The 23,199-nt window shown below is 42.6% G+C and overlaps 1 protein-coding gene and 1 long non-coding RNA gene across 2 annotated transcripts in view; both read left to right on the top strand.

Annotated features, from left to right (window-relative positions):
- LOC134340389 (1-phosphatidylinositol 4,5-bisphosphate phosphodiesterase beta-2-like) overlaps positions 1-23,199 on the top strand; it is a 186,493-nt gene that overhangs the window by 117,767 nt on the left and 45,527 nt on the right. Inside the window, exons 18-25 of the mRNA XM_063037964.1 lie at positions 756-880; positions 3,596-3,750; positions 6,363-6,530; positions 10,478-10,577; positions 11,482-11,586; positions 15,643-15,731; positions 16,563-16,632; positions 22,757-22,949. Of these exons, the coding sequence (XP_062894034.1) occupies positions 756-880; positions 3,596-3,750; positions 6,363-6,530; positions 10,478-10,577; positions 11,482-11,586; positions 15,643-15,731; positions 16,563-16,632; positions 22,757-22,949 (1,005 nt within the window). The remainder of the gene's footprint in view (positions 1-755; positions 881-3,595; positions 3,751-6,362; positions 6,531-10,477; positions 10,578-11,481; positions 11,587-15,642; positions 15,732-16,562; positions 16,633-22,756; positions 22,950-23,199) is intronic.
- On the top strand, positions 15,717-22,767 carry LOC134337030 (uncharacterized). The gene is made up of 4 exons (XR_010015926.1): positions 15,717-15,731; positions 16,563-16,632; positions 18,416-18,469; positions 22,757-22,767. It is a non-coding gene; the product is annotated as an uncharacterized LOC134337030 (long non-coding RNA).

The following is a 23,199-nucleotide window of genomic DNA, read 5'->3' as shown; positions in this document are numbered from 1 at the left end:
CAGGCGGTGAAAAAGGCGAACGGTATGCTGGCATTTATAGCGAGAGGATTCGAGTACAGGAGCAGGGAGGTACTACTGCAGTTGTACAAGGCCTTGGTGAGACCACACCTGGAGTATTGTGTGCAGTTTTGGTCCCCTAATCTGAGGAAAGACATCTTTGCCATAGAGGGAGTACAAAGAAGGTTCACCAGATTGATTCCTGGGATGGCAGGTCTTTCATATGAAGAAAGACTGGATGAACTGGGCTTGTACTCGTTGGAATTTAGAAGATTGAGGGGGGATCTGATTGAAACGTATAAGATCCTAAAGGGATTGGACAGGCTAGATGCAGGAAGATTGTTCCCGATGTTGGGGAGGTCTAGAACGAGGGGTCACAGTTTGAGGATAGAGGGGAAGCCTTTTAGGACCGAGGTTAGGAAAAACTTCTTCACACAGAGAGTGGTGAATCTGTGGAATTCTCTGCCACAGCAAACTGTTGAGGCCAGTTCATTAGCTATGTTTAAAAGGAAGTTAGATATGGCCCTTGTGGCTACAGGGGTCAGGGGGTATGGAGGGAAGGCTGGGTTCTGAGTTGGATGATCAGCCATGATCATAATAAATGGCGGTGCAGGCTCGAAGGGCCGAATGGCCTACTCCTGCACCTATTTTCTATGTTTCTATGTTTCTATGTTTCTATGGTTCGCGTGCCATCCTCCCATCTTGAGAGGGACTGGCTAATATCTCAAAGGTTTCTCAGTTCCTATACACTCACACAGATACAACAAGAGACAAATGAGTCGCATTTACCCCAAAGGGTCGAGAATGGATTCCTCAAACTACCTACCTAATGTCTTCTGGAACACTGGCTGTCAGATGGTTGCTCTCAACTTTCAGACGGCAGGTGAGTGGCAGAGCAGAGACGGGATTCAGGGCTCATTGTGCCTTTTGCTTTCACATTCACTCAGGGACTGTGGGTTTCTCAGGCTGAGCCAACATTTAGCTTCTCCTCCCTAACTGGCTCTGGTGGTGGTGAGCTGCCTTCTAGAACCACTCAGACCTCGTGATGTGGGTATATCCACAATGCTGACAGGGAGGGAGTTATAGGATTTTATAGGATCCCAATGATGTAAAAGGAACAGAGACAATTTCCAAGTCAGCATGGTGCGTGGCTTGAGGATGACTTGCAAAGGCTGGTGTATCCCTCCTTTCATTGCCCTTGTCTGTCTAGCTGGTAGGTGGGTTTGGAGGGTGCTCCCGAAGGGATCTTGGTTGAGTTGTGTAGATGGTACAGATTGTGCTACTGTGCGGCAGTGGTGCACTGAGTGAATGGTTGTAGATGGGGTGCCTATCAGACAGGTTGCTATGTCCTGTATGGTGCTGAGCTTCCTGAGTGTTGTTGAAACCAGGTCAATAAAAGAGTAATCATAGAGTTGAGGGCAAGATTTATGTCACATGCTTAACAGGGTAAAACTCATCATTTTTTATTTGATAAAATCTCTGACATTGAACCATAAATTGGAGCATATGGCAAAAAGTTTGTCTAGATTGGTATGTTCTATAACGTTCTTTAAAGGAGGAGGGAATAGTGAAGAGATTTAGGAAGGGAAGTATGGAGACTGATGAAAGTACAGACAAAAGGTAATGGAGATTGGAACTGAGACGCCTATAGGGCAGTAAGAGTAATAATCAAATTTAAACTATGAATGAAGTAGATTAAGGAGCAAATTAATCAGATCAATGAAGATAAAGATCAACTAGAGAAGCAATGAGATTAATATAGGATAATGATCACAAGAGAGTTAAGTATGCCACCAGAGATTGTAAAAGGCATAATGGGTTAACTTGAAGACTTTCAGAGAGAAGTAGGCAATGGATTAAATAGAGTTAGCAATATAGACCACAGAAGATTACAGCACAGCAAAGGCCTTTTGGCTCATGATATTGTGTTGACCTTTTAACCTACTCTAAGATCATTCTATCCCTTCCCTCCTATATAGCCCTTCATTTTTTTATTATCCATGTACCCACCTAAGGGTTTCTTCAATGTCCCTAATGTCTCTTCCTTTACCAGTACCCTGGCAGTGCACTGCATGTACCCACAACTCTCAGTGTAAAAAACACCCACCTCTGACATCCGCACACCCTCCCATACTTCTCTCTAATCACCTTTAAATTACGTCCGCTCGTATCCACTCTGGGAAAAAGTTTCTGGCTGTCCACTTGGTGAATGAAGTCCTCTTATCATCTTGTACACCTCACTCATCAAATCACCACTCATCCTCCCTCGAGAAAGGTCCTAGCTTGTTCAACCTATTCTCATAAGACTTGCATCCTGGTAAATCTCCTCTGCACCCTCTCTAAAGTTTCCACATGAGGTGACCAGAAATGAACATAATATTCCAAGTGTGCTCTAACCAGGGTTTTATAGAGCTGCAACATTTCCTCACGGCTCTTGAATTCATTCCCTTGACTGATGAAGACTAACACACCATACTCCTTCATAACAACCCTACCAACTTGAGATGCAACTTTGAGAGATCTATGGACGAGGACCCCAAAGATCCCTCTTGTTTCTCCACACTGCTAACAATCCCGCCATTAGCCCTGTATTCTGCCTTCAAATTGAACCTTCAAAAAAAGAATCACTTCACTTTTCCAGACTGAACTCTATCTGCCACTTCTCAGCCCAGCTCTGCATCCTGTCAATGTCTCATTGTATTATGCAATAACTTTTTTCACTATCCCCAAATCCACCCACCTCGTGTCACCTGCAAACTTACTAACCCACCCTTCCACTTCCTCATGCAAGTCATTTATAAAAATTGCAAAGAGCAAGGGTCCCAGAACTGATCCCTGTGGAACACCATTGGTTACCGACCTCCTGGCAGAATAGGCTCCATCTACAACCACCCTCTGCCTTCCGTGAGCAAGTTGGCTCTGAATCCAATATGTTGGTATAAAAGATCACTGAAATGACCACTCAAAAATGAGGAAAGGACCACTGTGTGATAAACTGGTTTGGATAACAAAAGTTTCAATTAACTCAAATTTGCACTTTGTAGTCTTTTGTGTCTTAAATTAACAAAACAAGTGGAATACAGTTTCTAGAATAATGTTTGAAGAAGGGCTCCCTTTTGCATTGAGTATTTTGAAGATGGTTATTATTTTTGAAGTGACACAGAATGCTGGAGGAACACAGCAGGTCAGTCTGCATCTGTGGAGGGGAATGGAGGGAGAGATAATGTTTTGGGTCAAGACCCTTCATTGGGATACTGTGTTACTCCAGATTTCCAGCTTTTCTCAGGTCAGCATTTCACAAAAGAGCTGGTACATGAATCCCAATCCTGATAACTTTAATGCTGTCTCAGTATCTGTTGATTGTGATCTGAAGATCTCAGAAACTGACTGAGCATCCTGATTGTGATTTTGGGCCTTTGTTACTCACCTTATGATGCTGAACCTACACCCTGGACTGTGATCTCTGACACAGAATCCTGGGGACTAGTTATCGACCCTATAGTTCTAAAACTAATTATGTTCTTCAGGTTGACTAGCTAACCCCAGGGACTATTTTCTGATTTATCATTGATAATTTTCTCTCCTTTCTTTCTTTTAGATATCCCCATGCAGCTGAACAATTCATGCTTTGAGTTCAACGGGCGGTGTGGCTATATTCTGAAGCATAAGCTGCTGCGTTGTCAGGATAAGAAGTTTGATCCTTTCACTGCTGATCAGATAGATGTTGTTGCACCAAGCTCATTGTCCATTTTGGTAAAGTTTGGATTTTATTCAACTTCAAGAGTTAATGATTTCATCAACATCCCACAAGTAAACAAGGGTCCCTTCTGCAAGCACGATTTATTTTAAATACTTTCCTTGTTGTTGTCAGAGTATGGGTTAAGACATTGAGCACTGAGGTGAAGAGAAACCTCCTTGAAGAAGAGGTTAGGGTCTCAATCCAAATCATCAACTATCCCTTTACCATCACAGATGCTGCTTGACCTGCTGTGCTCCTCCAGTAGTTTGGCTTTTCCCGGAGGATAAACATTTTCCTCAGGGACTGCCTTACCAAAGAAGTCTGTAGTGGCCATGAAGCTGAACACATTTAAGAAAAAGATAGAGTTTTAGGCACAAAAGGCACAACATGGTATTGGGATAGAATTGCAGAGTAGGTTCAGTGGGCTTGCTGCTGTTTTAATGTATCTAGTAATGTCATAATTTGGATTATCAAGTCAACCAGTGCTTGGCTGATTAATGAATGTGGAGTCTCTTTCTTCATGGAGCAATTGTTTGTGATTGTGTCCTTCAGCTCTTGTAGTAAAGATGCAAAGGCTTCAATTTGTCCGTTCCTATTTAGTTGTCTGCAAACTATATCCCTATCCCAGCTGTTAATGTTTGTTCTATCTGGCACTTTGCCCTGAATACTCTGAACTTGGTCTTGTCTATAAATATATTATGCTCCTAAGCCTCTAACAAAGGTGATGTTAGGGTAACTAAAAGATGTGTGTTCACAAATGTCTTAAAGATCAGAAAAGTAGTAGTGAAACAGATTTTATTTTGGATGGGGGAAGGGGTGTTGCTGGATGGGTTGTGGATACTGGAGTTCAAGGGGAAAATGGAACCGGTGGAACACAGGCATCTTGAAGAAAATAAAACAAAATGCCATCTTGGAAACCTGAAATAGAAACAGGAAATGTGGTATTCCTGAAGGCTTATCAGGACAATGGAAACAGAATTGAGAGGCAAGACCCTGAAACGTTTTAGAGACAGGTGCTGTCTTTGTCCCCTGCTGTGGATGCAGGGAATTGTGTCCAGCATCTCATCACGTGCAGATTATTGGATTCTGTTTAATAACAATTAGGACATCAATGGTACTGAAATTATGATGCTCCATTTAGATTTGCAGTGGCTACTGCAGATCAAGTCAAGTCAAGTCACTTTTTATTGTCATTTCGACCATAACTGTTGGTACAGTACACAGTAAAATGAGACAACGTTTTTCAGGACCATGGTGCTACATGAGACAATACACTAAACTACATAAAACAACACAAAAACTACACTAGACTACAGACCTATCCAGGTCTGCATAAAGTGCACAAAACAGTGCAGGCATTACCATAAATAATAAACAATAAACAAGACAATAAGCAAAGAAGTATTCAAGCTACAAAGTAAGTTAATAGCCAAGAGCTAGAAGGAAGAATTAGGCTGAATAAGTCTTTCCTGCTGGTACAGACACAATAAATTTGCATGTTTTGTGGATTTTGATGATTCCACGTGCCTCTCAATGTTGAATAACTGGGAGGGTGTGCATGCTTTGAATATGGGTATGATGCTAAAAACTTGAGGTGAACTAAGTAGACATTGGATATTTGCCCTAATTGATAGAGTTGTTGATAGGTAAGTGATGAGGATATCAATATTGAAGTTAATAATGCAGCTGCTGGATAACGGTATTAGAGAATACATACAGTACATCATCTTTGAGCACAGGGAGGCTGTGGAAGGACTTAGACAGATTAGGAAAGGGGGCAAAGACGTGGAAAATGGAATACAGTGTCGGGAAGTGTAGAGTCATGCACTTTGGGACTAAAAGCATAGACTATTTTCTAAGTGGGGAGAAAACTAAACAAAATCCAAGGTGCAAAAGGACCTGAGAGTCCTTGTGCAGGTTGAGTCGGTGGTGAGGAAGGCAAATGCAATGTTAGCATTCATTTTGAGAGGACTAGAATAGAAAAGATTGATGGCTCTGGGCCTTAACCCGTTGGAATTTAGAAGAATGAGGGCGATCTCGTTGTGACTTATCAAATGTTGAAAGGCCTAGATAGAATGGATGTGAGGAGTCTAGGTTCAGAGGTCATAGGCTCAGAAAAGAGGAATGTTGTTTTAGAATGAAGATGAGGAAGAATTTCTTTAGCCAGAGAGTGGTGAATCTGTGAATTCAACGCCACAGGCGGCTGTGGAAGCCAAGTCAGTTAATAAGTTCTTGATAAGAAGGGTTTCAAAGGTTACAGGGAGAAGGCAGAAGAACGGGGTTGAGAGGGAAGCTGAGATGGTGGAGAAGGCTCGATGGACCAAATAGCCTAATTCTGTTCCCTTTTTTTGGTCTTGTGGTCTTTCCGGTACTGCGAGTTTATCCTTGCAGCTTCATCCCAGGCATTGACCTGCCTGGCTGTCAACCTCATGACTGCATAAGAAGCTGAATGACCACCAGAAGACCATGCAGCCTTAAGATAAATCCTCTGTGCTCCTAGTCCTCTTTCATCACTAGGCAACACTGAATTACTGCTACCACCCACAGTGTACCTTGCCTTTAAGGTAGTTTTGAATAGAACAGATCATGTACTGTGATCTTTAACTCCTGGTATTTCCTATTGCAGATTATATCTGGGCAGTTTCTGTCAGATCGCAACTCAAGATTCTATGTTGAAGTGGAATTATTTGGACTCCCCAATGATCCTAAGCAGAAGTTCAGAACAAAATTGTCCCTTGAGCAAAATTCCATCAACCCTCAGTGGAGGGACAAGGAACCCTTCCTTTTTGAAAAGGTACAGTGTTGAAGACGGTGTATCGACAACACAAACATGGTGTCCCCTCCTGCAGATACAGCCTAGTCCCATTAATGATTAATTCTCCAGCTTCACTTACACATGAGCCAGACATATGGGACCCCAGCCTCCAAGAAGTACAAGCTCATTACAGTATATGCAGCCTTCATCCTAGCCAGGATCGTTAAGCCCGGCTGTCCATATGAACTTGTTAGGAGATTCCAGATCCAATTGCCATGTAAGCTGGGCTCACTGGATGTATGAGACTAACTTCACCCCATCCCCATGCTAACAGACTCATCAGACACCAGTCCCCACAATAACCAGACATAAGACAAAACTCTCTGAGCTATTTTTGGGAGGATGTTGCCTCAGAGACAACTATTAAAGCCTTGCTCTCTTTCCAGGTGAGCCAGCTCATTAGACAGGTGAATGGTAGTCTATATTGCCTTGCTTGGACCCCAGTCCTCTTGCTGGAACGTGAGTTGGATGAAGCCCCACTCGTCCTCCTGTGCTTGGCCTGCCAGTTGACAAGGTTATAGCTAATCCACACATAGCCTCAACACTACTTTCTACTCTCTCCCGTAACTCTGCTCCCTCGAGATTCAATGCCTCTTGATCTAATCAATGACTCTGAAGTGTTATGATCCTCGGAGAAGAATTTTTCTTTATCTTCATCTTAAATGAGCCATACTTTCCTCTGAAATTAAGTCTCCTTGTTCTAGATACACCTGCAAGAGAAAACATACCCTCAGCACCCAGCCTCGTCAATTCCCCTTAAAACTTTGTTTCAATAAAGTCATCTTACATTCTTCTAAACTCCAATGATATAAGCCCAATCTGCTCAACCTTTCTGCATATGGTGCCATGTTGTATTAAATCTCTCTTACATACTGTATATACTCCTTGCAATAAGAGCCAATATTTCATTTTCCTTCCTAACTGCCTGCTGTACCCTACATACTAATTTTGTTCTTCATGCAATTATTGTTCTAATTGGGTTCTATTGTAAACATTGCATATAATTCATGTTTTTCTTGTGAATACTGCTTATGTGCCTGCTGCAAGTACATTTTTCATTGCACCTGTCGATGTACTTAAGCATATGAAAGTAAGCTCAACTTTTATTAGAACGCTCTGATCCCCTCACACCACAATGTTTGTACTCACACTCCACTGAAATTGTTCTTTTCATTCTTAATTCCGAAGTCTTAATCTCACCCTTTCCCACATCATAATCTACCTGCCAACTTCTTTCCTACTCCGTTAATCTCTGCAATCCCTCTGGAGATTCTTTGTGGCCTTTTCCCAATTTGCTCTCCCACCTGATTTTGTGTCCTTAGCAAATGTGCCTACAGTTTGCCCTTCATCTAGGTCACTACTAGAGATTAGAAATAGTTGAGGCCTGAGTAGTGATCCCTGTGGCACCACAGTATTTTCTCATCTAATTCTGTTTTCTGTTTATGAACCACACTAACTACATCCATCTCAAAAACAAAAAGATCCTTGTGCAGTGACCTTTGATGTGGCACCTTGTGGAATGGCTTCTGGGAATCCAAATATAATGGTTCTCATTTTATCCCCCCTCAAGGACCACTTTGACCACCTTGCACAAAAATCAACGTATTTGTTTTCTTGTAAAAGTTGAATGTAAGTTATAATTACTTTGTTTTTTTTCTTGTGAATGCTGCTTACATGATGCTATATGGCTGTGACGTTGTTGCAAGTAAGCTTTTCATTGCACCTACTTGGGCATATGCCAATAAACTTGACTTCCAGATAACCAAACAGAATCAGACTCCGAGTCAGGTTGATTATCACCGGCACGTATTGTGAAATTTGTTATCTTAGCAGCAGCAGTTCAATGCAATACATAGTATAGAAAGAAAATAAAAACAGTCCTGTGAAGTAGTTCCCATCCCCATCCCATAGTCAGCCTGTCAGAATGTTCTCCATGGCACATCTATTAACTTTTTGATTGTTTTAGATAATGAATCAAATCTCTTCAAACTCCTAATGAAATATAGCCACTTTCTTGCCTTCTTTATGGCTGCATCGATACGTTAGGACCAGGTTAGATCCTCAGAGATTTTGACACCCAGGAACTTGAAACTGCTCACTCTCTCCACTTCTGATTCCCCTGTGAGGACTGGTGTGTGTTCCCTCGTCTTACCCTTCCTGAAGCCCACAATCAGCTCTTTTGTCCTACTGACACTGAGTGCAAGGTTGTTGCTGTGACACCACTCAACTAGCTGGTATATCTCGCTCCTGTACGCCCTCTCATCACCATCTGAGATTCTGCCAACAATGGTTGTATCATCAGCAAATTTATAGATGGTATTTGAGCCATGCCTAGTCATATAGTCATGGGCGTAAAGAGAGTAGAGCAGTGGGCTAAGCACACATCCTTGAGGTACATGCAAGAGTTGATGTAGTATTGTGAAAGAAAAACACATTTTCTCTTTCATAATGCTATATCAACTCTTGAACATGTTACAATTTTCCAAATGCCCTGGAATCTCTTTAGTAATGGATTCCAGTGTTCTCCCAGCTCAGTGTTTCAGTGCCATTGTGAACATGGCTCATCAGACACCCTCCCTGAGATCATCTTGCTCATTGGAGCCAGGCCCTCATTTGTCCCGGGACCCATGTAAACATGTTCATAGGACCCTAAGCCTAGGCCTCAAGGAAGACCGATTCACTAGTCATCAATTTCAGTATGTATAATGTATACATTTCTCTGACATTAGATGTACCTACTGACCTACTGAATTTCAATGTGGATATGAGTAAATATAGTAGACCCAAGTCCCCACGTGAGCTGCGATTAATAGATGTCAGTCACCTTGTTCTGCAGAATCATGAGATCCCCACTTTTATTGGTATTTGAGCCTGTTCATTAGGCCCCAGTGCCAGTATTAGCTAGGTTCACAAGATGCCAGGACCTTGGTGACCTAGTTTAAGCACCGTACGTGTTGAGATCCTTGATTGAACCCCAGCCACTATGTCAGCCGGTTTCTAAGTAGACACAATGCCCTGTGTACACTCCGGGTCAAACTCACCATGTGAGACAGGCTCCCAGGATACAGACTCACCAGATCCCAGTATTTCAGACAACAGCCCCAGTGCCCCTGTACCTAAGCACCATGTGAACCAGCGTTTTGGACCCCAGACCCATCTGAGAAGGCTCATTTGACCTCAGCCTTCCTGTTTGTTGCTGTTCTGTTTACCAGCCCATTCTTTTTGTCCACGGATTCACTACGCTAGAGAAAGCAGACTGGTGCAGCTAGTAAAAATGCTGTCTCAAAGACCCAGTTTAATCCCAACTTCTTGTCCACCTTCATTGAGTGCTCTGGTTTTCTCCAGCATTGCAAAGGTCTACAGGTCAGTTGGTTAATTGCCCCCTGTATCTGTAGGTGGCTGGTAGGATCTGTGGGAGTTGATGGAAGTGACAGGAGAATAAAGAATTACTGTATGTGGGTGATTACTGTTTGGCATGAACTCGGTGGGCCATAGGGCATTCTTCTATGCTGTAGAATTCCATGAAGTTCTTCATGAGCTTTTTAGCCCTGGGTCTTTGGGTGTGATCCCAGAACCCCATCTCAGTGTGAGCTGGGCTGATTGGGTCTCTATCTCATTTACTGTGTGTCCAGAGAAACTGGGAACTTGGGACTTGGGACATTGTGAGATCCCGATTCAAGATGGAGGGCCAGCTTGCTCAAGTCTCCCCATCAGGAAGACCTCAGTCTGGGCTGGCATGGTGAAAGCAGTGGCTAAAATGGGCAGTGGGCTGGTCGAGGACAATCTGGCCACCCTCTATAAGTTCAGACCTCTCACTCTGCTGGTTCACTGCCCAACTCCATCAATACGGTCTCTGAGTTGATTTAGCTGCCTGTTTGGGAATTACTCTTTAGCTACTGTCTAATAAGAAACTTCCTGACTTGCAGATCCTTGTGCCAGAATTGGCTTTTGTAAGAATTGCCACGTATGAAGAAAGTGGGAAGTTCATTGGACAGAGGATTCTATCAGTTACTGCTGTCCAAACAGGTACTTAAAGCATAGATGCTTCCCATCATTATACAGACTGATCTACTATTTATTATTTATGAACATTCTCCACATTTTCACATGTCACACAGCCACAACTACATGCACCCAGATTTATGTAAAGGTATATAGAGGCACAGAGACTGCAGATGGAAACTGGAGCCAACACCCAAAGTACTAAGGAACTCCATGGATCAGGCAGTATCTAAGGAATGAAATGGACAGTCAGTGCTTTGCGTTGAGACCATTAATCTGGACCAAAAAGAACGTAGGGGAGATAGTTAATATAAAAAGGTGGAGGGAAAGGGTGGAGCAACCTGGTAGGTATAGGTGGGTCCAGGAGCGGATGATTTCATTATGAGAGCAGATTTGAAAGAGAAGCTGGGAAAATAAATTGGAGTCCATACAGGAAGCAGAGTGGGAGATATCCATAAGGCAGCTGTGGGACTTTGTGATCCAGATCCCACCAACATGGTTGACTCTTGACTGCCTTCCTAGTTCAGGGGCAATTAAGGATGGAAAATAAATTCTGACATTGCCAGCAATGTTCACATTCAATGTAATAAAAATGACTCAGATTCCCAGTGACACGCCTGAACTCCATTTCACAGATACTACTATGCAACTCCATCATGGTTTATGTGAACAATATATAATGCACGAACCGATGGAAATAGTCATCAAGTTACACAGCACCTGTGAAGAAATGTTTGAAGTTAGAATTGAAAGGTCACTGACCTGAAATGTTAACTCCTTTTCTTCCTTCACAGAAGTGTTTTCTGATTTTATTTCACATTTCCTTTCCTTTCCCACATTATTTATCTTCTCCTAATACCCTCTCCCTTGGTCATGCTGAACCTTCTGCTAGGTAATGTACCTAAAAGGGGTGCCCTTCTCTCCACAGGATATCATCATATTGGCCTGCGGAATGAGACTAACCATCTGCTCCCCATGGCAACGCTATTTGCTTATATTGAAGTGAAGGACTATGTGCCTCACACCTGGGCAGGTGAGGTGGATCATCGCATTGCAAGCTCACATCTACTGTAGTTCCACACTTTCTTAATGTTATTGCAACAGGTGTAGAGTAAGCTCCATATTCAGCCACACGTGCCCTTAAAATCTGCTCTGGTATAAACCTGGCCTTGTCTTCGTATCGCCTTACCTGAGCTGGAGGCATTGAAACCCTTGCCAGATAAATGTACTTGCAGCCCGGGTTGTGGTTCTTCATCCATGGGCTATCAGCAGAAGTGATTGTCTGACTACACAACTAAGGCAAACATGAAGCCGGCTCCCAGTAAAGCATTGTGCAATGTTTGCTTTCACTTCCCTATGGGCTCAAACTTGACACCCAAACATCAGCCTTCCAGCCAGGTCAAGCACTTTCACTGCATCCTGCCAACACAATTGTTAGCCATCAACAAGACTTAATCTGATCTGGATAACGTGAACACTGAACCAGTGTTACATGACACGAGTATCTTGGTGGAACATGCACGCATGTATCAGCGGATGGAGTCAGGCTCAGGTTGGGTAGCTGAACTATACCTGCCCGAGGTAAGGAAATGGATGGAAGTGCTCAGGGAACTGGTTTCACATTCAACACACATAAAAATTGCTGGTGAACACAGCAGGCCAGGCAGCATCTATAGGAAGAGGTACAGTCGACGTTTCGGGCCGAGACCCTTTGTCAGGACTAACTGAAAGAAGAGCTAGTAAGAGATTGGAAAGTGGGAGGGGGAGGGGGAGATCCGAAATGATAGGAGAAGACAGGAGGGGGAGGAATGGAGCCAAGAGCTGGACAGTTGATTGGCAAAAGGGATATGAGAGGATCATGGGACAGGAGGCATAGGGAGAAAGAAAAGGGGATCCCATGATCCTCCCATATCCCCTTTGCCAATCAACTGTCCAGCTCTTGGCTCCATCCCTCCCCCTCCCACTTTCAAATCTCTTACTATCTCTTCTTTCAGATAGTCCTGACGAAGGGTCTCGGCCCAAAACATCGACTGTACCTCTTCCTAGAGATGCTTCCTAGCCTGCTGCGTTCACCAGCAACTTATGTGTGTTGCTTGAAATTCCAGCAACTGCAGATTTCCTCGTGTTTGTGGTTTCACATTCAGTGGTTATACAGTCAAGCAGCAACTTCAGCCCACAGGGAATGAATGAGAGACTTCAAATCAGGCTGGGAGGACCTTTCTCACTATGGATGTCAATTCTGACTCTGTGTTAGTGGCTGGCTGCAATAATCTCCAGATGTCTCTGGGTTGGGTAAGGAAAGTATTTACTCCTGCACCAGTCCGTGATAGTTTAGCGGAGACTCACTCTGTATTAAACTTGGCTGTGCCCAGCTTGGGTGCTAAAGGCTACTGATACAGTTTTAACTCCATGTCAAACAGCTATGATTGCTCACTGGGAGTGTTTGAAGAGGTAGAAGGGAACATTATCCAATATTTAATATAATAGGCCTGCTGTGAAGTGCTTGATGTGCCAGTATGGAGGGAACTTGACCAAGGATGTGAGATACTGCTGTAGGAGTGTTTGATGGGAGAATATAGAGGAGGCCTTAATCCATATATAAATTGTGCTGCGTCTCTGCTTGTTGGAGTTCTTGATGGGGCATTATGGAGGAAACTTTACTTTGAATCAAACTTTAAGGTGCGTTTAAGAATATGACAAGAAGGGTTAATGAAGTCCATTTAGATTTCCAAAGCAGTTCAATAAGGTGACACATATAGATTATTGCAATATATGGTGTTGGAAGTGATACTGTATTTTAACATTGATAGGGGATCACTTAGCAACATAAAACAGAGGCAGTATAAATGGTATTTTTCAGCTGTAAGTGATGAGTTTACAAAGGGATCAGTGCAGGGCTCTCAGTGATTTATAAGTCTTATTAATGACAGGTGAATGGGAAACCTTTATCTGCTCTCATTATAATCCTGGAAAAGAGAGTTGTGAAGAGAACATAAAGATTACAGATATTTGAGTGGACAAAGGTATCTCAAAGTATACTGTGTGGAAATATTTTCCTGGAAGAATGGATAAGCAGAATGTTGTTTGAATGTATAGATTCTATAGAATTCTGGCATCTAGAAGCATTTGATTGTTCTTGCACTTGACGCAAAGTTAGTATGCAGGTATGACAAATCAGAAAGGGAGGCCAACGGAATGTTGATTATAGTCCAAAGAAAATGAAGTGTAAATGTGAGGAAGTCGTGCCACAACTGTACTGAGACCACATCTGGACATTTGCATGCTGCTTTAATTTCCTTATTTAAAGATAATTACAGATACCTTGGCAACATATCAGAGAGGATTTATTGGGTTGATTCTCAGGATTAAGGGGATGCTTTATTAAGGAAAGCATGCTTTATGCTTTATTTGTGTTGGGCACGTGGCCAAGTGGTCAAGGCGTTCGTCTAGTTACCTCAAGGTCGCAAGTTCGAGCCTCAGCTGTGGCAGCGTGTTTGTGCCCTTGAGCAAGGCACTTAATCACACATTGCTCTAGTCTGTGCGAGGAGTGGTGCCCCACATAGACTTCCAATCTGCGCCTTGTAAGGCGTGAATATGCCCGATGCAGGTCTCTCATGGTCTGAGTCGACGTTCCCTCCCCTTATTAAGGAAAGGTTATGTTGGTTGGACCAAATACATCAGAGTTTAGAAGAATGAGAGGTGATCTTATTGAAACCCAGATGATAGTCTTGGGATGGGTCTTGGCAGAATCAGAATCCATTGATGAAGTGTCCATTATTAAACAAACTTTGGAGATATGGGGGCAGTGGTGAAGCTTTATATTTAAAAGCTGAAACAAATTCTACTACTTACTCCTAATATTTATGAATTAAGGTGATGTGGAAGTGCGCATGCGAGAGCTGATGAAAACCATTGTTTCATGACAACAGAATCAGAATCGGCGTCAAAATTAGGTTTGGTATCACTGGCATATGCTGTGAAATTTGTTGTTTTACAGTAACAGTACATTGCAATACATAAAACTCCATAAATGACAGTAAGAAATATATGTATATAAATTCAATTAAATGAGTAGTGCAAAAAGAGAGGGAAAAATATGTTGATGGATTTATTGTCCATTCAGAAATCTGATGGGGAAGGGGAAGAAAATGTTCCTAAAACACTCAGGTGTGTGTCTTCAGGCTCCCGTAGCTCCTCGCTAACGGTAGCAACGAGAAGAGGGTGCATCCTGTGTGATGGGAACACTTAATGATGGACACTGCCTTTCGAGGCATCGCCTTTTGAAGATGTCCTCCATGCTGGGGATGCTAGTGCCCATGATGGAGCTGGTCGAGTCTGCAACTTCCTACAGCTTTTTCCGATCTTCTGCAGTGGCCCCTCCATACCTTACGGTGATACAACCGATTAGAATGCTCTCCATGGCAGATCTGTAGAAATTTGCTATCTTCTTTGGTGATATATCAAATTTCATAGCGATGGACAGGAAAGGCAGTGAGAAGATGCTTCCCTCTGTAAGGGAATCCAGAACTAGGGGCATCCATTTTAAGAAGGAGCTGAGGAATTTCTTCCCTGTGATGGCTGTGACGGTTTGGAATCTCTACCAGAAAGTTGTGTGCAGTATGTCCTGTCATTAAATATATTTATTGAAAGTTGAGATAGAGTTTTGGACTACAGATAAATATGTTAAGACAGGAAAACTGGCCAAGATCAGATCAACCATTACCTTACTAGATCTTACCAGGTATTTTTGATAGGGCAGAGAAAAGGAAGTTTTATTCTGAGTTCTGCATGCTGTTTTTTTTGCTCAATGGGGTGTTATGGAGGGACCTCTATTTTGTGTCAAACCTATTTTGAACTTGTACCAATTGTGTTTGATAGTCAGCATAAAGGGAACTTCACACTGTATCCAACAAATGTCTGTAGATGCTCTTGAGACCTTTTGGGTCCTTGTACACTTGAATGGAAATAAGATGGTGAGTAGATTGTTGGGTAAGGGATACTATCTTCTGGAAGGGGCAGAACTTTTCACACACTTGCTCCTTTCTGCACAATCGTGGATTAGAACTATCACCACTGTTTCTCTTGGCAGATTTAACAAAGGCATTGGCTGACCCAATAAACTTCATCCGCAGGCTGAGCATACAGTCGGAGGTGGATTCATCAGCAGTTTCTGGAAAGGTAATTGGCAGGAGAGCAGAGATGTACGTGAGATTGTGTGTGTTGGTTTTAGAGTTTGGGTGTACATGGGATTGAGTGTATTGCTTTGGGCTGGATATCTGCAAGTGTGAGAATATTGCTGTGATACTTCATTTCAATCATTATTATGATGTACAGGTGATAAAAGATGCCATTACGTCCACTTCATTTTCTAAAGAAAAAGCCTCCTTAAATTTCAAAGTTCAAAGTAAAATTTATTATCAGAGTACACACATGCCACCACATACAACGCTGAGATTCTTTTTCTGTGGGCATACTTAGTAAATCTATAGAACAGTAACTGTAAACAGGATCCATAAGCCGTAAACATCAGGAACAGTAAATTGTAAACAAACCCTGCAAACGCAGATAATAAAGAAATAGGGATAAATAATGAGCATGAAATAACAAGATAAGAGTCCTTAAATGAGTGTAGTTATCCCCTTTTGTTCAAGACCCTGATGGTTGAAGGGTAGTACCTGTTCTTGAACCTGGTGGTGTGAGTCCGGAGGCTCTTGTACCTTCTACCTGATGGCAGCAGTGAGAAAAGGCCCGGGTGGTGGGGATCTCTGATGCTGGATGCTGCTTTTCTACAGCAACATTTCATGTAGATGTGCTCAATGGTTGGGAGGGTTTTACCCGTGATGTACTGGGACAAATCTACTACCTTTGGTAGGATTTTCCACTCGCAGGCATTGGTGTTCCCATAACGACCGTAATGCAGCCACTCTCCACCACACATTTGGGAGGCTGACATTGATTGATGGATATTTTGGTAGGCACTGAAAGATCTCTCTTGTGCATTGCTTGCAGGATGTCACAGAAGATGAAGCGCAAATGCAGGAGAGTGACAGTGGAACAACGGACACCAATGAAGCATGCAGTAAATCATTCCTTTTCAAAGTATTACAATTTGATATAAATGACAAGAGAACATAAGGTTCGGTTCACAGGGGATGAAAGAATTTAGTCATAGAAAGTTACGGCACAGAACCAGACCCTGTGGCCCATCTAGTCCGTGCCAAACCATTTACCTTGCCCACTCCCATCAACCTGCACCAGGACCATTACCCTCCAAACCCCTACCATCCGTGTACCGACCCAAACTTCTCTTAAATGCTGAAATTGAGCTCACATGTACCACTTGCGCTGACAGCCATTCCACACTCTCACTACCTCCGAGTGAAGAGGTTTCCCCACGTGTTCCTCTCAAAAATTTACAAATTTATCCTTAACCCATGACCTCTGTTTGTAGTCCCACACAGCCTCAGTGGAAGAAGCCTGCTTGCATTTACCCTATCTATACCACTCGTAATGGTGTATACCTCCAGCAAATCTCCTCTCAATCTTCTGTATTCCAAGGAATGAAGTGCTAACCTACCAATCTTTCCTTATAACTCAGGTCCTCCAGTCCCAGCAATATCTTTGTAAATTTTCTCCATACTCTTTCAAACTTATTTACATCTTTCCTGTAGGTAGGTAACCAAAACTGCACAGAATACTCCAAATTACGCCTCACCAATGTCTTATACAACTTCAACATAACATTCCATCTCCTGTATTCATTACTTTGATTTATGCAGGTCAATGAGCCAAAAGCTCTCTTTATGAACTTATCTACCTGTGCTCATCTACTTATCTACTTTCAATGAACTGTGGACCTGTATTTGTTCTACCACACTCCTCAGTGCCCAGCCATTCACTGTGTAAGACCTACCCTGGTCGGTCCTACCGAAGTGCAACATCTCACGCTTGTCTACATTAAAGTCCATCTACCATTTTTCAGCCCATTTTTCCAGCTGGTCAAGATCCCGTTTTGATGGTTTTCCTCGCTGTCTACTACACCCCTGATCTTGGTGTCACCTACAAATTTGCAGATCCAGTTAACCACATTATCATCCAGATCACTGACAATGGACGCAGCACTAATCTTTGTGGCACTCTACTAGCCACAGGCTTCTAGTCAGAGAGGCAACCATTGCCCACAAAGCCAATGTCTAATCCAATTTACTTTCAATTTACATTTGAGTGCCTCTCTACAATTGACAAACTGGAAGAATGCCAGATTTTAGGGCTTACAGTTGTGGACCTGTGCTGTGGTTTAGCTTACTGAAGATGTGGGTAGGAAGAAGCTGTGAGAGGTATAGAAGTAGTGACAATCTCTGGTTAATCCAGAATGTTTTAAGTCCCAGAAGAATATTTGACATAGTGATAATGTAGGAAGTGTCAAGTTGCTCGTTGCAATATCCCACAAACAGTGAAGTGATATGACCACATAAACAGTTTTCAGGTTAAATGTTGGTGCAGACACCATTGAAGACTTTGCTGGGCTATTTATGACAACACTGTGGGACCTTTTATGTTTCATCTTAAAGAGCAAAAAAGACTATGGTCTATTTCTTCTTTAAACAGCACCTCTCACAGTGTAGAATTCCCTCAGTATTGCACAAGAACATCAATGGTCTGATATCTATAGTGGGATGTGAACCAAGAACGTCTAATCCTTAAGTCAGGAGTGCTACAAAATGAACCACTGCTGAATCTTTCATTTTCTGGGGAGTTACCTGACTGATGTAAGACCATCAGCTTTCAGGCACACTCAGCGGGAACAGAAGAGAAAAGGCACTAGCAATGGGTCCAGGATAACCAAACTACATTTCTTCCAGGTCCTTCTAATCCTACCTGCTCTGGCCTTGAGGAATCTTCCAAGGATGCTCTGGGTAAGTCAATGATCTCAGTCCTTTTGGGATTCCCAAATTCGAACAGTTTTGATATATTCTAACTTTTTAACAGACTCATCGTGGGTCAGGTGAGTGAGGCCATGAGCAGTATTTGGCAGTAATCACTGAGTCTGACTGGGGGGAAAATGCATGGCAAACTTGGAAACATTGCTCTGTCTGGTGCACAGGTTGTGTGTTTAATGCCTGCTCCTTCTTGCCTTCTTTCACATACCACTAAAATACTCGGTGTGTATCCAAAAGAAATTCTGCCAACTTGAAGTCATGCAATCCAGATAAAAGATTTCAGACACTAAGCCTGTTAAAACTAGAAAGGGACTGGTTTGAGGAGAGGAGATGAATTATTTTGCAATTTTTAAACCATCTACTTGAACCAACACCATCATATGCTGGGGTCAAAAGTACTCTCACCCTGACTAGCAGGGGTTTGATGTTATGTTTCTAGATTAGTTTTGATGGCTTCACATTGCTGAAGAGTTGAAGGAGTCTTTATAATATCTTTGGCCTTGTTCTGCCTGGTGCTCATGTCTGGTTCATGTAGACAATGAGCAGCGAAAGATAAAATGGAGCCAGACAATAATTAGTCAAACTAATCACACACAAAAGAAAATTCCTTCCAGGCATGCTACTGCTCATGTCCAGACACTATGTCCCATACACATTACACCCGACCTAAATTCTGTTCACAACCCAATTCCCCACACAAATCAGATTTTCACATATGTTGGGATGCATGCTAACCCACCTTTCCCAAGGAGATAGAATGCAAGTAATAAGAGATAATAATTCATCTGAAATGATGTTGTCACAGGAGGCAGTGACATATTTGGAGACAAACCTATCCATCAATAAACATCTAAAAGAAAATGAGACCAAGGACCAGGGATTAGCACAGGCCAGACTTGGAGGAATGCAGATATCTTGGCAGGCGAGAGAGATAGGAAGAATAAGAGAAGTAAATAGGTTTATTTTTGTCAACATGTACTGAGATACAGTGGAAAAACTTTTCTTTTGCATGCTATCCATAGAGATCATTTCATTACAACAGTTTATTGAGGTAAAACAGAATTCAGAGTAAGTGTCACAGAAAAAGTGCAAAGCAGGCGCACTATAAGGTGCAAGGCAAGAGTGAGGTCAAGAGTTCATTTTATCATACTAAGGGACCACTCAATAGTCTTGTAACAATGGGAGAGAAGCTATGCTTGAGCCTGGTGCTTTCAGGCTTTTGATTTTCTGCACAATGGGAGCAAGAAGAAGATAGAATGCCCAGCCGGGGTGGATAAAGTCTTCGATAATGCTGGCTGCTTCACTGATGCAATACATGCAGACAGAATACATGGGAGGCTGGTTTCCATAATGTGCTGAGCAGTGTCCATAACTCTGCAGTTTTGTATTGTCAGAATACCAAGCCGTGAGATATTCATATAGGAACCTTTCTGTGGTTCTTATTGTCAGAATACCAAGCCGTGAGATATTCATATAGGAACCTTTCTGTGGTTCTTTTTGTCAGAATGCCAAGCTGTGAGATATTCATATAGGAACCTTTCTGTGGTTCTTATTGTCAGAATACCAAGCCGTGAGATATTCATATAGGAACATTTCTGTGGTTCTTACTGTTAGAATGCCAAGCCGTGAGGTATCCATATAGGAACCTTTCTGTGGTTCTTATTGTCAGAATGCCAAGCCGTGAGGTATCCATATAGGAACATTTCTGTGGTTCTTATTGTCAGAATGCCAAGCCGTGAGGTATCCATATAGGAACCTTTCTGTGGTTCTTATTGTCAGAATGCCAAGCCGTGAGGTATCCATATAGGAACCTTTCTGTGGTGCATCAATAAAAAGAGAGGGTTGAAGGCACCATGCCAAATTTCTTTAACCTCCTGAGGAAGTAGAGGTGCTGGTGAGCTTTCCTGGCCTTGACATCTTTATGATTGATCCAGGACTAGCACTGGTGATGTCCACACTCAATAACTGGAAGCTGTTAATCCCGTTGACCTCAGCACCATTAATGTAAACAGGAGCAACAGCACCAACCCCCTTCTTGAAGTCAATGACCACCTCTTCTACTTTCCTTACATTGAGGGAAAGGTTGTTGTCATGACACCATGGCACTGGCCTCTCTATTGCTTTCATATACACTGACTCAGCATTATTTGAAATACTACTACTACTACTGTGGTGTCATGTACTTCATAGATGGAGATAGAGCAAGCTCTGGTCACCAAGTCGTGAGTGTACAGAGAGTAGAATAAGGGGCTGAGGATGCAGCCTTGTGGGAGTGTTGAGAATAATTGTGATGACAGTGTTGCTGCTTATCCTTGCTGATTGCAGTCTGCTGGTCAGGAAATCAAGAGTCCAGCTACAAAAAGAGCTGTTGGCTCCAGGGTCTAGGAGTGTGGAGACGAGTTTTCTTGGAATTATAGTACAGAAGCTGGAAGAGTAGACAATAAACAATGAACTTTGCTGAACACGTGATGTGTCCCAGAGATGGGTGTTAGGGCATGAAGATGGTGTCTGCATACAGAATTGTTTTGGAAATAGGCAAACTGCAGTGGTCATGGTTGTCTGGGAGGCTACAGTTAATGTGTGCCAAGACCTGCCTCTTCATGATGGTGGATGTCAGAGACACTGAGTGGTAGTCATTAATCCACCCAAGGGGAATGGCAATGGAAATTTGAAAGTTGAGGCAGTGTTTGGCTCCCTTTGTTCTAGATTGATTCTGAGATTAGTTCAATGATTATAATTGAAGTGGATATCTCGGATTGGTCTGTGTGATGTGATCTCTTGTTGGTCTAAGCCAGAAAACGTGGTCACTAGTTTGTGAGTCTTACTTCAGCGGTGGGCAAGTTGTTGGAGATTCTGAGAGGCAGGATTTATGAGCATTTGGAGAGACATAATCTGATTAGGGATAGTCAGCATGGTTTTGTCAAGGGCGGGTCATGCCTTATGAAACTGACTGAATTCTTTGAGGATGTAACAAAACACATCGATGAAGGTAGAGCAATGGATGTAGTGTATATGGATTTCAGAAAAGGCATTTGATAAGGTTCCCCATGTGAGGCTCATTCAGAAAGTAATGAGGCATAGGACTCAAGGAGACCTTGATTTGTGGATCCAGAATTGGCTTGACCACAGAAGGCAAGGAGTGGTTGTAGACAGGTCATACTCTGCATGGAGGTCGGTGACCAGTAGTGTTCTGCAGGGATCTGTTCTGGGACCCCTCCTCTTTGTGATTTTTATAAACGACATGGATGAGAAAGCAGAAGGTGGGTTAGTAAATTTGCTGATGATACAAAGGTTGAGGATGTTGTGGATAATCTGGAGGATTGTCAGAGGTTACAGCAGGACATTGACAGGATGCAGAACTGGGCTGAGAAGTAGCAGATGGGGTTCAACCCAAATAAGTGTGAAGTAGTTCATTTTGGCAGGTCAAATTTGAAGGCAGAATATAATATTAATGGTAAGGCTCTTGGCAGTGTGGAGGATCAGTGAGATCTTGGGGTCCATGTCCACAGGACACTCAAAGCTGCTGCACATGTTGATAGTTTAGAAGGCGTATGGTGTGTTGGCCTTCATCAACCGTGGCATTGAGTTCAAGAGCCGTGAGGTAATGTTACAGCTGTATAAGACCTTAGTTAGACCCCACTTGGAGTACTGTGTTCAGTTCTGGTCACCTCACTACAGGAAGAATGTGGATACTATAGAGAGTGCGGAGGAGATTTACAAGAACATTGCCTGGATTGGAGAGCATGCCTTATGAGAATAGGTTGAGTGAACTTGGCCTTTTCTCCTTGGAGTGACAGAAGATGAGAGGTGAACAGATAGAAGTGTATAAAATAATGAGCGCCATTGATAGTGTGGATAGCCAGAGGCTTTTTCCTCAGGGCTGAAATGGCTGACATGAGGGGACATAGTTTTAGGGTGCTTGGAAGTAGATACAGAGGAGATGTCAGAGTTAAGTTTTTCACATAGAGAGTGGTGGGTGTGGGGAGTGCACTCCCAGGGAAGGTGGCAGAGGTGGATACAATAGGCTCTTTTAAGAGACTCTTAGATAGGTACATGGAGCTTAGAAAAATAGAGGGTTATGTGGTAAATTAATTCTAGGCAGTCTCTAGAGTAGATTACATGGTCGGCACAACATTGTGGGCCGAAGGGCCTGTAATGTGCTGCAGATTTCTATGTTCTATGTTTTATAACTACATAAGTTCCACTGTTCCTTTGGGAAGCTGCTGTGATCCATTAAAATGATCTTCTTTAATCCAACAATAGAGCTATTTACTACAGAGGAACTGAAGATGCAGAAGGCACATATCAAAATGCAGAAAAAGCATGAGAAAGAATTGAAGGAGTTGGAGAGGAAGATTCAGAAGAAGAGAAATGAAGTGATCCAGAAATATACCAGCAGCTTTGCAGAACAGTGCAAGAAAAAGCAATCACTTAACAAATCGTACAAGAAGAAATGGTAAATGTGACATCTTAACCCTCCTTTGTTATGGGGCATGTAGAGAACACCAGAAGACAACGCTCACTGATAATTACACCAGAATAAGCAGCACAGAGTTTACAAGCAGTAAGACTACAAATTTTATGTTAATGAAACTTCATGAAGCTTTTCTTATTTTCAGCATAGATATTTCTGTGCTGCCGAGTCTTAGATAGTCAGCCAGTCGCGTATTACATACAGTATCAGTTCTCATGGGGTATTCCTCATT

This window comes from Mobula hypostoma, chromosome 1 (assembly GCF_963921235.1).
Source record: "Mobula hypostoma chromosome 1, sMobHyp1.1, whole genome shotgun sequence".
NCBI classification, from domain to species: Eukaryota; Metazoa; Chordata; class Chondrichthyes; order Myliobatiformes; family Myliobatidae; genus Mobula; species Mobula hypostoma.
Note: the sequence above shows the minus strand (reverse complement) of the source record. Positions and strands in the feature narration are given on the sequence as shown.